This window comes from Chlamydotis macqueenii, chromosome 3 (assembly GCF_036417535.1).
Source record: "Chlamydotis macqueenii isolate bChlMac1 chromosome 3, bChlMac1.mat, whole genome shotgun sequence".
NCBI lineage: Eukaryota > Metazoa > Chordata > Aves > Otidiformes > Otididae > Chlamydotis > Chlamydotis macqueenii.
In genome coordinates, this window is record NC_141558.1 from 126,044,736 (window position 1) to 126,056,955 (window position 12,220).

General features: G+C 44.3%; 1 protein-coding gene across 1 annotated transcript; it reads right to left on the bottom strand.

Annotated features, from left to right (window-relative positions):
- Positions 1 to 217: 217 nt before the first annotated feature.
- On the bottom strand, positions 218 to 12,132 carry ERLEC1 (endoplasmic reticulum lectin 1). Its single transcript, XM_086744230.1, has 14 exons — positions 11,881 to 12,132; positions 11,102 to 11,206; positions 9,818 to 9,898; positions 9,313 to 9,390; positions 9,102 to 9,165; positions 7,938 to 7,978; positions 5,650 to 5,873; positions 3,089 to 3,218; positions 2,501 to 2,662; positions 1,830 to 1,889; positions 1,533 to 1,657; positions 1,034 to 1,111; positions 760 to 835; positions 218 to 488 (listed from the first exon to the last, which is right to left on the bottom strand). Exons 1-14 carry the CDS (start codon positions 12,028 to 12,030, stop codon positions 417 to 419), a joined length of 1,446 nt encoding a protein of 481 aa, XP_086600356.1. The 5' UTR covers positions 12,031 to 12,132; the 3' UTR covers positions 218 to 416.
- Positions 12,133 to 12,220: the final 88 nt, after the last annotated feature.

The following is a 12,220-nucleotide window of genomic DNA, read 5'->3' on the forward strand; positions in this document are numbered from 1 at the left end:
AGTTCCAGGCAAAGTGAGGTAACGTTTGTGTTTGCACCGAGTAAGCCAGGGCAGCAGAAGGATTGTTAGTGTGGTAGTGGCTGCTGAAGGCTCCTGAGCAAGATGTGGTGTTTCCCTTTTCATTCTGTTGGCAGCTGAACACGTGAAGCCGGACCTTCTGTAGTCATTTATAGCTTGACGATGATGATGAGGAGCGTAGAACAAGTCAAACAGGAAGTGCAAGACAAGATTTTAATCATTAAAAGTTCATCGATAACCTCTTATATACAGATAGTTATACACAAAGTGGTTCGGGAGTCCCTCATCTCACAGAGCTCCGCTGGTGAGGCTGCTGGCTGAAACGGCGTCCCACAGCCGGGGCGTTAACGTGGAAAAGGCAGGTGGGCCGCCAAGAGCTGTGGCCTGCTTCAGGGGCTTCAGCTGGGCACCGAGAGCAGCCCGTACTCGTCCGCCGTATCCAGAATCTTGCAGATGACGGGAGACTCCACCTTGAACGTAAGAGATCAAAACATTAGACTGTGACATTGAGCAAGTGCTTTTTACTTTTGGGTATGACCGCTATAGCACATTAATAACGTAATTAATAACGACCCGCCCTTCTCTGAGCAAACGCAACTGCGCACAAAGCAGTACGTGCTGAGCAGCTGCGTGTTCGGGCTAAAGCGCGCTACAGGAATCTGTTGTGAAGAGTCACTGGAAGGAAGGGGCTATATTAAACGTGCACCTGACCGTAGGGAACTCACGTACGCCTTTACGTACCCCAAGGATGTACTGGCACGAATGAGGCTCCAACATGTATATGGTCACCGCGTGAGGGGAATCCGATTCTTTACATCTGAAAACAGAGGAGAAACTCTGCAGAGTTCAGCAGGTAAGAAGCCCAAACTGAAGATACGTATTTCCCTAGTATCTACGGCATTTCTACTCAGCTAACAGTCTTTGTTTCCGAGATGTATGAAGACAACCGAGGCCTTCCCCTCTGACACAGGAAGCAGAGACACAAAACATCCATTTACTAGAAAAGTTAACTTACTTCAATTTCACAGTCACCTGCCTTGGCTTGTCTGTTAAGTCGCAAACATCTCCATTTCCATAGAAGTGCGACACCATCCTGCCCCAAAAGATTGGAATGAGAAAGTTTGGAAATAGTAAACACAATTCTTAAGCACACAGCTAATTTGTGCGATACAGTATCTCCTCAGTCTTCAAATATTTAACTCTAATATAGAAACCAAAGTAGTAACGGCTGTATTTCAGTGACTGCAGAAGCAAGCAGTTGTTCTCTTGGGGGATTTTTCTCTGCATCGTATCCAAAATGTTGAATTACCTTTTCTGATGCGGCACGTTGATTGGGGTTGGGGGTGGGATAAATCTATACGCACTGCTCTTGGCAGTTTATTCTATCTAGTTGCAAACGGAATAGTCACGCCCTGTGGAAGTGGGCCCTGGTGTTTATTCTTCCCTATCGCCCAGTATGGGACCAGTTCAGGAACAGAGCGCCAGAGCAGCCAGCGCGCTGACTGTAAGCGTACCTCACTGTCTGGGTGCCGTCTTCTCTGAGAGAGTAGGTTCTTGCAGCGTTCTTCCTGGACCACTCCACGTGTTCCTCCTTGTTCCAGGTACCCACAACCACCGATGTCTTGCCACTTTCCTTATCCTAAGAAAAGGAAAAGCTGGTAATTACACCTTGTATTACACGATTCACAGTGAGGACATTGTAACGACTTGTAGAAGAAAGGGATGCCTCTGTTCTGAAATTGTAGGCAGCTTCTCAAACCCTTCCCCCCGCCAGCCATCTAGTGGCAGAGCATTTGACCATTTAAACATACCTCATGATACTGATGAACGTACTTGCCGTAGCAGAACTCGTACTTCCACCAACCAACGCCCTAGGGAGAGAGATAATCTCCACGTTAAAACAAAACACTCCAAAACAACCTTATCCATTTCCCTCCAGACCCGAAACCACTGGCTATTTTAGCTGGAAAACTCCCTACCTGCGTTAATTCAAGGTTTGCATTATGGGAGAATCGCTTACTAGACTAACTGACATACGTCTTGGAACTCCACCTATTCCAAGATGAGTTTAAGCGAAAAGGATCCACGTGGGACTAAATTCCTTAAACTATTCAACTTTTACAGAAATACCTTCCTCGTTCAAAGACAGGGAAAACTTCAGATGCCTTTTTTCTGCTGGCTGTTCTCCCAGTAAGTTTTATCAGGTTTTTTTGTTGCTCTCATTAACAAAATTACTGCCGAACAATTCTCATTATCTGCTTTCATTTCACTGTCTGATCAGACAGATAAACTGAATTTCATCAGAAAGGTTAAAAATACCTTTCTGGCACAGACTTTGGTATGTAAGCCTTCCCGGTATCAATGCAGGGAAAGGCAATTATTAGGTGTGTACGAATGCTGCTATCAGAGTTCAGGGAAAACTAAACAAATACATAAACCAGTACGTGCAATTAATTTTATTACGCATAGCTTTATTTCTCACCCCATGGAAGCAGTAGGAACCGCTAAGAAATTCCTTTATAAGCTGGTCATCGGTCAGTTTGGAGATGTGGGTTGTTCCCACAGTTAACAGCTGATGGCTTCCAACGGCAAGAGGCTTGTGAATGGAGGAAAATTTCTCTTCTTTCATCGAATGCATTTCTTCCTGAAATTCAAGTGTACCCAAACACACATTTAGATTTTATATGTCCCTTGCAAAGTCTCGTAAACTATATGAAGTTACTTAATACTAAGTGAAGTAGGCTGTGGGAAAAAGTATGAAAGCATCTTGTCATTATTTTCACTGTCGTCAGCACGGCTGAAAAAAAAAAGCTTGAAAGGCAAAAACGTAACACATTTGTAAACCGTAGGCTATGAAGCTTGCAAAGGTTTAAATTAGCAGCCCAAACTTGCTTTGTTTTCCTCCAAATGAGGGAAGTTATAGATGATTTCAACAAGCTTAAAGACCGTCTGGAAGACCGACACAGTCTTACAAAGTTGGGTAAGGGAACTTATTCCACAGAACTGAAAGCTGTGTGTGTTACAACATAGAAAATAAGTATGTTTCTATTTAAAATTAAAGAACTCCTACCTCCTTAACCCTTCTAAAAGGCATCTTCATCATCTCTTGCTGCTTCTCCAGCTGTTCCAGATTACGGGGCTTCAGCGGGGATCCTGGCAGAGACTGGCAAAAGATGTCATTCACAGGGGAAGCCCTGAACCTGTCCAAACAAGCCAGGAACACATCTCTTATCACGCCTTGAAATCAAGACTCTTTTTTTTTTTTTTTAATTGCTGCAAGTTTCTGACTGAGCTGTGCTGCGGTATGTGGTTTTTTTTTCTTGAATTTCACAATCTCAGTCGCAGCTACGCTGTTGTTACAATTGATGTAAACACGCTTTTTGCCCAGCACAGTCTCGTTCCTAACGCTGCCAGACAACTGGCAGTGCACTCTAAGCACTCTTCATCAAAAGCTGCGTGTTAAAAGGCGAATGGCACTGCACGTGTACCGTGAATGTAGTGACGAGGCTCCACAAAACCCTCTCAGAAGCTAGGAAAAGGCAAAGCTCGATCGATGCAGCTCCTATGTAATTAAAATAATACGTTCTTATATTGTGTACAGCTTTTCATACTGCACGTATACCGCTATTCCTTTAGCGCTCTCTTCACCAGCCGTGTCTGCAAAAAGCAGCTTATTTCAGGAAAGAAAAAGCAAAAAGATGAAGCAGAGTAACACAGCTCTCTTCTTAGTTTACACAAATGCAGGCCTCATTAAAACACCAGAGAAGCCTCCACAGAAAACAGTAGAGGAAAGTGAACATCAAAACGGAAATCATACTGACAAATGAGGCATTTGCTCAGCTCTCTCTGCGTGTCTCATTTTTCAATGAGACCCTCTTTAGAGAGAGCTTCTTCACAAAACAGATACGCAGACAGTGCGTCACAGGCGAGGTGGCTTTTTGTGATGTCCTCCTAGGAAGAGTCTGTAATACACAGCAGTATTATAGATATTATAATAGATGTAATATATATTATTATACTTCTAATAATTTATAATATAGATGCATAACACTCGCCACTTAAAACGTTTCCTAAATAGTAATTACACTCCCGATTAAATAAGTCTGGTACCACAGAAGCCTCGTTTTATCTTCATTTTACTTCAACAACATTCAGACTAATAGTTACAGTAGACAAATACTATTTTTCACTGCCTTCCTCCCTGTCCCCAGTTCCCACCAATTTAAAAAAAAGTCAGGCTGTACCCAAGTAAGAACGACAACTAGAACTAACGGATATTCTTTTGCTAAGCTAACGCAAGTGCGCTGTTGGATCAGAGAATGGGTGCAGAGGACAAGCGCTGGTGGCTGAAGTGCGGCGGAGTGCTGTTTCAGAGAACCCACGACAGGAGAAGTGCCCTTAACTTAAAATGAGGTTTGTTTGTCGTTACCTCCACCTCTTTTTATTTACTAAGATGACGTAAGTGGGAGAATGGGGATCCTGTATGTTTAAGTATTTCCTGCTAGCGGCCAGGAAGCCTTCTGTGCCCTCCCTCTGGAAGGAGGCAGCAGCTCAAGATTTTATCCTTATCAAACGACAGAACAATTTGCCTGTGCAGTTCCTGTTCCCCTGCTGATACAGAGGCTTAAAAGACTCACACAGCAAACAGATAACAGTGCAACAGATAACGTAGCATTGCCCAAGCCATCTGCATGAGAGAATTTCTAATTGATACTGAATACTTAACAATGGCACAGCTTATTTACTCCAACTGGCAAGTGTTTATAAAACTCACAATTGAGGATTCTGTTTGTTAGGCTTTGTTGCCCGTTTCAGAACAGCGATTACATCTGACGTCTGCGTACACAGGAAATTCAGAACTCCTGTCCATGATTTCCCTCTTCATTTGTATGTCATACTCGCTTTGCAGTTCTGTTTACACCCCTTGAAAGGTCAAAAATCTGGACTGTTGAGGCTAAGAGTATCTGTTAGATGCATGGTATGATTCAGGGAGGGGGAAAAAAAAAAAAAAAATCCTAAACTTGATTTTTGGAAAGTAGCACTGATATTGTGAAGTCTCCATAGGAAAATGAGTTCTACAGCTGAAGGTAAGGCAATAAAGCAGGATGGGAGCTCCTTAAGTTGGGAGTACTGCTAAAACAGATGTTAAGGTTATGGCTGCAGACCATACTTTTGTTTTCTGAGAGAAGTTGAAGCCTACGCACCCGTATAATGCACATACGCAATCTGCAGTCTCTAAATACCACAAAGACGACCCCCCAAGACCTTGAAATCGGAAACAAAGAGGAGATAGATAGGGTGTTCTCAGTCTGCCTGCAGCCTTAGTGCTCTAGTTTGTGTTTCTCCAGAATGACAAGGCTAGAAACTTACCTGCTGAAAATAAAGCTGTACTTCCCATCTGCTTCTCATATGGGATCAATGACTAGAGACTTACCAAACGCAAATATTCTGCAACTTCACATGAAAGCTTAAGCTTTTGGCCAAAGCGCACTTGCCAAAGTGAGCACATCCAAGTGTCACAGCCCTCTACCAGAAACCACAGCCGGATATACGGCTTACAGAAACACATACGTGCTTGGAAATGGGCGACAACGTGAGGTGAGAACGTTAGCCAAAATTTGAGTACCGTACCTATATTTAGGATGGTTGCATAACAGAGGTGTCAGTATAACCACTTCATATTCACAGGTTGTAACTTCTGCTACTGAAAGAATCTCATGTTTAGCTTCTGGATGGCAGATGTACATGACTGTACTTGACCTGGGTAGGTTTTGTCTCAAGCTACAAGGTGTGCCGTTTCCCATTTCTACAGGGTAGTATGGGGTCATCTGCCCTTCTATATTTTTTGTAGGGATCTAGGTGAAAGAAAGTAAAAGTTAAGAATCACGGTAAAGCTCCTTCGACTCTTCTGAAACAAAAAATATTATTACACTGCGCAGAGCCAGCATTACTGGATTGAAATCAGCCCCTGTGTAGTCACTTGGTGTTTCTGCAACATCCAGACATGTTCTGGTGTATTACCCCCAGCACAGCGCTGCACAAATGCACCAAGCCACGCGAGCTCTGACTGCAAAAGCAGCTGGTTTCTCTGCACAGGCTGCCTGCTGTTTCAGTTCCAAGAAAGCTTGCCAGCCGGGCGCCATGTTTTGGAAGAGCACCAAGCCAGCTGTGGTCAGCCTGTAGTCTGGGAGACAGGGAGATGCGAGTAGCCCTGCCAGACTCAGCTCAGGGCTGGCCAGGCACGTTACCTTCACCACGGAGAACCTAAAAACACCCCTGCAAAGTCATCCTGATACCTGCAGGACGCCCCTCAGCATTCCCAGCCCGGGTTGTTCCTTATCCTGAGTATCCACTGGCAGCTGTTATTCTGGCTAACAATATTAATGATACATACAAAGTAAATCCCACTTCTGTACACATTTTAAGTAAGCTTTCTTCAGACTCATTCCTTCATGTGTTTCATCCAGCTTCCACTTTTAAGAATTCCCCAAACTGGTAAAAACCCCTCTCCTGCCTCCTACATCGGAAGCAGCTAAAGTTCCTGGGTACCAAAAATTCTGTTTGTGCAAAAGCCAAATGCTGGAACCCACAAACTAGACCTTTTTCTGCCTGTGCAGCTTGAGCTAGTAAAGGTTTCCAGCGCACAACAAATCAGGCGCTGTGCTAAAAGGCGGCGGTGCCCTCTGTGTCAGGACACTAACCTGGAGCTGGGATCCTTCTCTATCTCGCCTCCTTTGGTTTTCAAACCCTGCTACCCTGTCACAGGCCACTGACTTCTCCTGAAAACTGGTCCATTGTGAATGAAGCGATGAGACACGCCTGAGGTTAAAGAGGGAACACGCCGGCAGCTTAATTGCTCGGGTGCTCCTCGGCTTCCAGTCACTTATCCGCTCTCTGCTTCAGTATGGAGATAGCTGTTGTTTGCGCATAAGTGAAAGGCACCCCAGCAGAATTTAAGATAAATCTCCAGTCGCAGAAGTTTGGGGTGACTTTAAGCACCACCTAGCTGTGTTAGGTATCCTTTCCCTTTCCTTCCTAGAGATTCCACACAAACTGCAAATCTAATTTCGTTATGCCTGAAACCAAGACAGTGTACATACATCACAAATACTGTCAAAAAAAAAGTCAGTAAAAGACTTAACTTCCTCTGAAATACGTTCTGACTTGGCTCTGCTCTCTCAACCACCTCCGAAACGCTCGTCAGGCATGGCTATTTTCTGAGCTCCGCTGCAGAAGAACCACTCTGCGCTAAGTAAACTGGCGTTACAAAGAACACGCAGACCAGAATTTCATCTCAGAATTAAAACGAAGGATAACTAGAAATACGGAGGGGGCGTGTCTGTCCACAGGCCGAACCTGCTATTGCTAATTCCAAACTCCAGCATGCTTCGGGTACTTCCACTGCTTTGCTGGAAAGTTAGCAACTCAGAAATCAGTTTTGGGGCCTAAACGAATGGAAAAGTTCTCTAATGGAAAAGGGAAGCACAGAGTGCTGTGGGATGGGTCATCAAGCCAGCTGAGAAATCCCTGAGGAATTCTGTGCTCTAGGATTTTGTTAAGCATTTCTTCTTACCCAAAATGCACGGAAGTGTCATTATAGGATGTGGGATCTCGGATGTAGCTGGAAAAATAACTGTCGCTAGACCATACTGTGACGTATTGTCTTCACAGAGGAAGACTACACAATTCATCTCATTTAAGATTAGCTTAACTTTAATGTAAATAAGGGGAAGGGCAAGAAATGTGACTAACTAGACTGACTAAGCTTTCTGAGCTGGTCCTGATAATCAAAAGCGAGAAGAGTGCAGCTCAGGAGCCGAGTTTCATTTTTTTGATACCCATTTTGATACATAATCTCATCATGTATAAATTGCCTCCACTACTGACGGCAAAAGTTAAAATAGATATTTTTCACTTGCCTCTTTTGCACTCTCTTTTGGATTTTCCTTCTCTTCTTCATCTAGGGAATAATTAAGAATGAGGTAAGCATAAAGTCTGTGAACTTGAAATGAAATGAAATTACAGGCAGAGAAGTTTGTATGTTTTGTGTATGAGCCAGGACTTTGTGTATGCACTGTCAAGAGTCAATTTCATGAACTTGCAGGTGCAAAAGAGGAAAGAAAGGAAACAAACAGTGATCTGGGGTCCAGAGAGGACAGAGGGTCAACATCCTAACAGCCTCAGATACGACAACTTGAAGTATCGTCCCATGTAGCTTCAGCATCTAGCCCCACAAAAGCAGTGGTAACTCAAGGTAAACATTTTGTTTTCTGTTGCAGCAGCATCTAGGGAGAATTAGGCATCTCTGCACGGGATTGACGACAGCAGGAACAAGCACTGTGACTCACTAATAAAGAAATGCCAACCAGTGCGGTTTCTGAAGCCATGCTGCTTTTCAGGACTAAGATACCTAACTGAAGGCTGCAGGCAGGAATCCAAAGGAACGGGATTACAGCGCTACATCCCCCTCAAGACTGAGGCGTTTGAGTTAATCACTTCTAGGAAGAGAAAAACGGTGGTGCTCAGAAAATTAGTTATTCTAAATTGCGATTTGAGTTTGGGGCCCAGCTACCTAATTTCCACCACAGCCCCACTTTAGGCACTTCAGTATTTCTGAAGGTCTGCAGCAGGATCCCTAAAAAAGACCCTCGAACAGTTCCAAGGATCAAGTCTACCTGCAAAGGCTGGAAGTGTTTGGGTTTGCAGGCTACGTTTTATTACAGAATAGCAGAGCTCTGCCCTCTGCTCACAGTTTGAAAGACACCTCTCCCCACGCAGAAAGAGAGTGGCCACGAGCTACGTTATCAAAGTCTGGTCTGGCATATATTGGTTCTATTTCTTATACTATGCCCTGACACTAATTAATTATGGCAGATCAGTTACTTTACTCAATTAGACGGCATGGCAAAACTGACATGATGGATGCAATGTAAAGGAATTCATTGAAAACCAAAGATAAATATATGAAATTCTGTCCTATTGCACTGGGAATCGGTTTTCTACTGCACTTTTCTCAGACATTAGTAATTAAAACCTAAAGAATTAAATTAGCATCAGCAAAATAACAATAATCCAAGACAAACCTGGTTCTGATAATGGGTCCTTTAGCATCATATTCCCCAGATAGTACTCTTGGATGTTAATTTTCTACAATCAAAAGAAGGTAAAACAAATTTCAGTTACCATTTTTCATACTTTTTTCAAGTGCACAGGAATTCAAGTCTTCTGGAGGAGTTACGCATGTACGTGCCAGTGGAAAAGAGGGCTGGGACTATCAAATTTTAAGAAGCCTACCTGTCCCGTTTCCTTCTCCTCGTGATACTGGCGGATGTGTTTTCCATGGCAGACCTCGTAAGTCCAGTAAGATTCAATCTTAAAAAACATACATATATAAAAAATAATTTTAAAAAAAATCCTGTTTAGAACCATTACCCACCCTGCCCCAAAATTTTGGCTTTTGCAGCAATAAAACGCAGCCCGAGCAAGCGGGCTTGGGCATCCTCAAAAACAATAGCCCAGTGAACGGTCTCCATGTTCCCCAAGCATTTTTTATGACATTCCAAATAAACACACCGGGCAAAGCGTGCAAATATTTTAAATCCACATTTTTTAAATTGCTACTCTAGCAACTTAATTTATTTGAATCCCGAGATGTTCAATTATACAGGATTTTATCTGCAATATTAAGATATAGTCACAAAGTTTATTTATCCAGATAGTTTTCTACGGTAAACCTTGAAATGGACGGGATCATAAAATTCTGATTAGCATTTAAATTATCAGCACAGAAGGAACATACTCTATATGAACAGCTGCTTTGCTTAAAAAGAGGTTCCAGCAATTCTCCTGGAGTAGGACCTTTATAGTCCTTTTCTTCTTCCTAGAATAGAAGGATATTTCATTACATTAAAATAAAAACTAGTTTGGTTAGTTAATATCCATTTGCAACAGTTAAAAAAAAAAAATCTCATTGGAAATTAAAAGATACAAACCCTCATTAATTCTTGCTCTGAAGGAACTGTGTGGCGATTAGAAGAAAAAGATAATTTAGTTTCGTTAGAAGAGACAAACGAAAGTCAAAAATAAAGCAGTCAAAACAGAAAAGTTTTGTGGTTTCAAAAATACACACGTGGCAAAAGAGCAGGAGCTCTCAACTTGCTCGTGTGCAGAGCGGCAGCTTGGGGTGTGATCAGGAGAACAGCACCAACAATCTTTACGCTTGTTAGTCAACGCTGATGCCGTACTGATGCGGCGTAACCGGAACACCACCCAGCTTTGACGAAATTAAAAAAAAAATGAATCAAAAAAGCATACATGACACCACAGAAGTTTACGTCTGCGTAATTTTTGCTCTGTTTTGCTGCTGAGATTTCCATGCACAGTTCTCCAGTACTAAGGATTTCTCACCTACACTGAAGCACGCCGTGCTGTGCACCACTGAAAGGACGAGGGCTGAGCCAAACTGCAGGTCTCTAACACAGGCGCACGGCTCGTCTGCGCAAGCTCTCGCGGTGTGAAAAAACCAACGGTTGGAAGAACAAATGATAGACCTCACCAAAGGACTCCTCAATCCACCTTCTCAAATGTATTTATATACTTTTTTTTCTTTTTTTTAATTTAAACCCCACATTGCACATTCAGATTTTCAATTAGGGAACAGACGACAGAGAACGAAGCTTTTATGGTGGCAGAAGCACAACTGGGATAGTATTTTCAGATACAGCAGTTACGACAGCAGCGTTAACAGCCTTTATGGTTGTTTACTGGCCTAGAATTGGACAATACTGCTTAAAATACAAGATTTTCCCAATCAGCGACAGACCTAGCAATACACAGAACACTTCAGCAGCCGTTTGTTGCCAAATACGGACTGCAAGACTGTTCACACCGGCCCCACTTAGTACAGAGCTAGCGTGCAGTACAAAGCGCAGGCACCTCCTATGAACTGGGAAACTGTGACGCATCCTACAGATTATTTTCCTTTTACAGGAAAAAAAAAAGGCTTTATTAAAAAAAAAAAAAAAAGTAACTGTAGAGACTTGTCTACAGTTTATAATTACAAAAGAGACTTGAGTGAACTTACCTCATTGCCACTTGCTATCAGCGGAAGTATACATTTGTATTTTTCTTTATCCACTGTGGTCATTATAATGTAGTTATCCTCTTTGTACAGGACACCAGTTGTGGGCTGGGAAAACAACCGATGGATTAGTCAGGTGGGTTTTTTTGATGCTACTGGTTAGAAACATGCCTGAGTTTATAAGCGGAACAGTTAATTCACAGAGCAGGTAGATCAAGAGTATTTCCTGGCTCTTAATTATATCACAAGAGTGGGCTTTGGCATCTAAGCTCGTTAGTATTTGCTTGCTTGCCCCTTTGCCTCGATCCTTCTACCTCCAGCCACGTTCCTGCTCTCCTCCGCGCCTGTCTGACTCCTGCTTACATATTCCCAGTTCTTACGAAAGACCTTTATGAAACACCACCCCAACCGTGCCACTGTGCCACCAGCCGTTCCCACGTTGACTTTTTGGGGCGGATTTCCCTGGGATTTTCCCAGCTGCCAGACTCAGGCCACGGCCTAACACGGCCCGCCGCGTCTGTCGGTACCCGCTGCCTGCCAGGCCCCGGGGTGACGGTTAAAGCCCGTACTGGCAAAGCTCTGCTGAGCACCCCCAAACTGAAACACCCATTTTGTGGCGTTGGGGAGGGGGTGGTTTCAAAAATAACCGCCGCTCAGCCGCCTGGGTTACCCCTTAACGGGCACACCCGAGCGGATCCGGTGAGGGAGGGTCTGAAGAAGGAGCGAGAGGCACACACCCCCCCCCCCCCCCCCCCACCTCACCTCCCCGCCCCGGTACCGACCAGGCTGAACTCGCTGCCGGGCCAGTTCACCCTGAAGGGGATGTCGTCGCTGAGCTGTGGCAGAGCCCGGCCGCCCGCCGCCACCGCCGCCATCACCGCCAACACCGTCAGCAAACCGCGGAGCGGCGCCCGCTGCCGGCAGCCCCTCATTGCCGGCCGGCGATCCGGGAAAAACGGGGGCGGGGGGGAAAGGGGAAAAAATAAAAAAAAATTAAAAAAAAAAAGGAGCGAGGGAGAAGAGGGGCGGGCGGGCGCCGCCGCCACGTCTGCTTCCGGCGGGCCGCCGCGCATCAACATCCGGGGCAGCCGCGCGCGCCGGCGGCGGGAAGCGGGTGAGCGA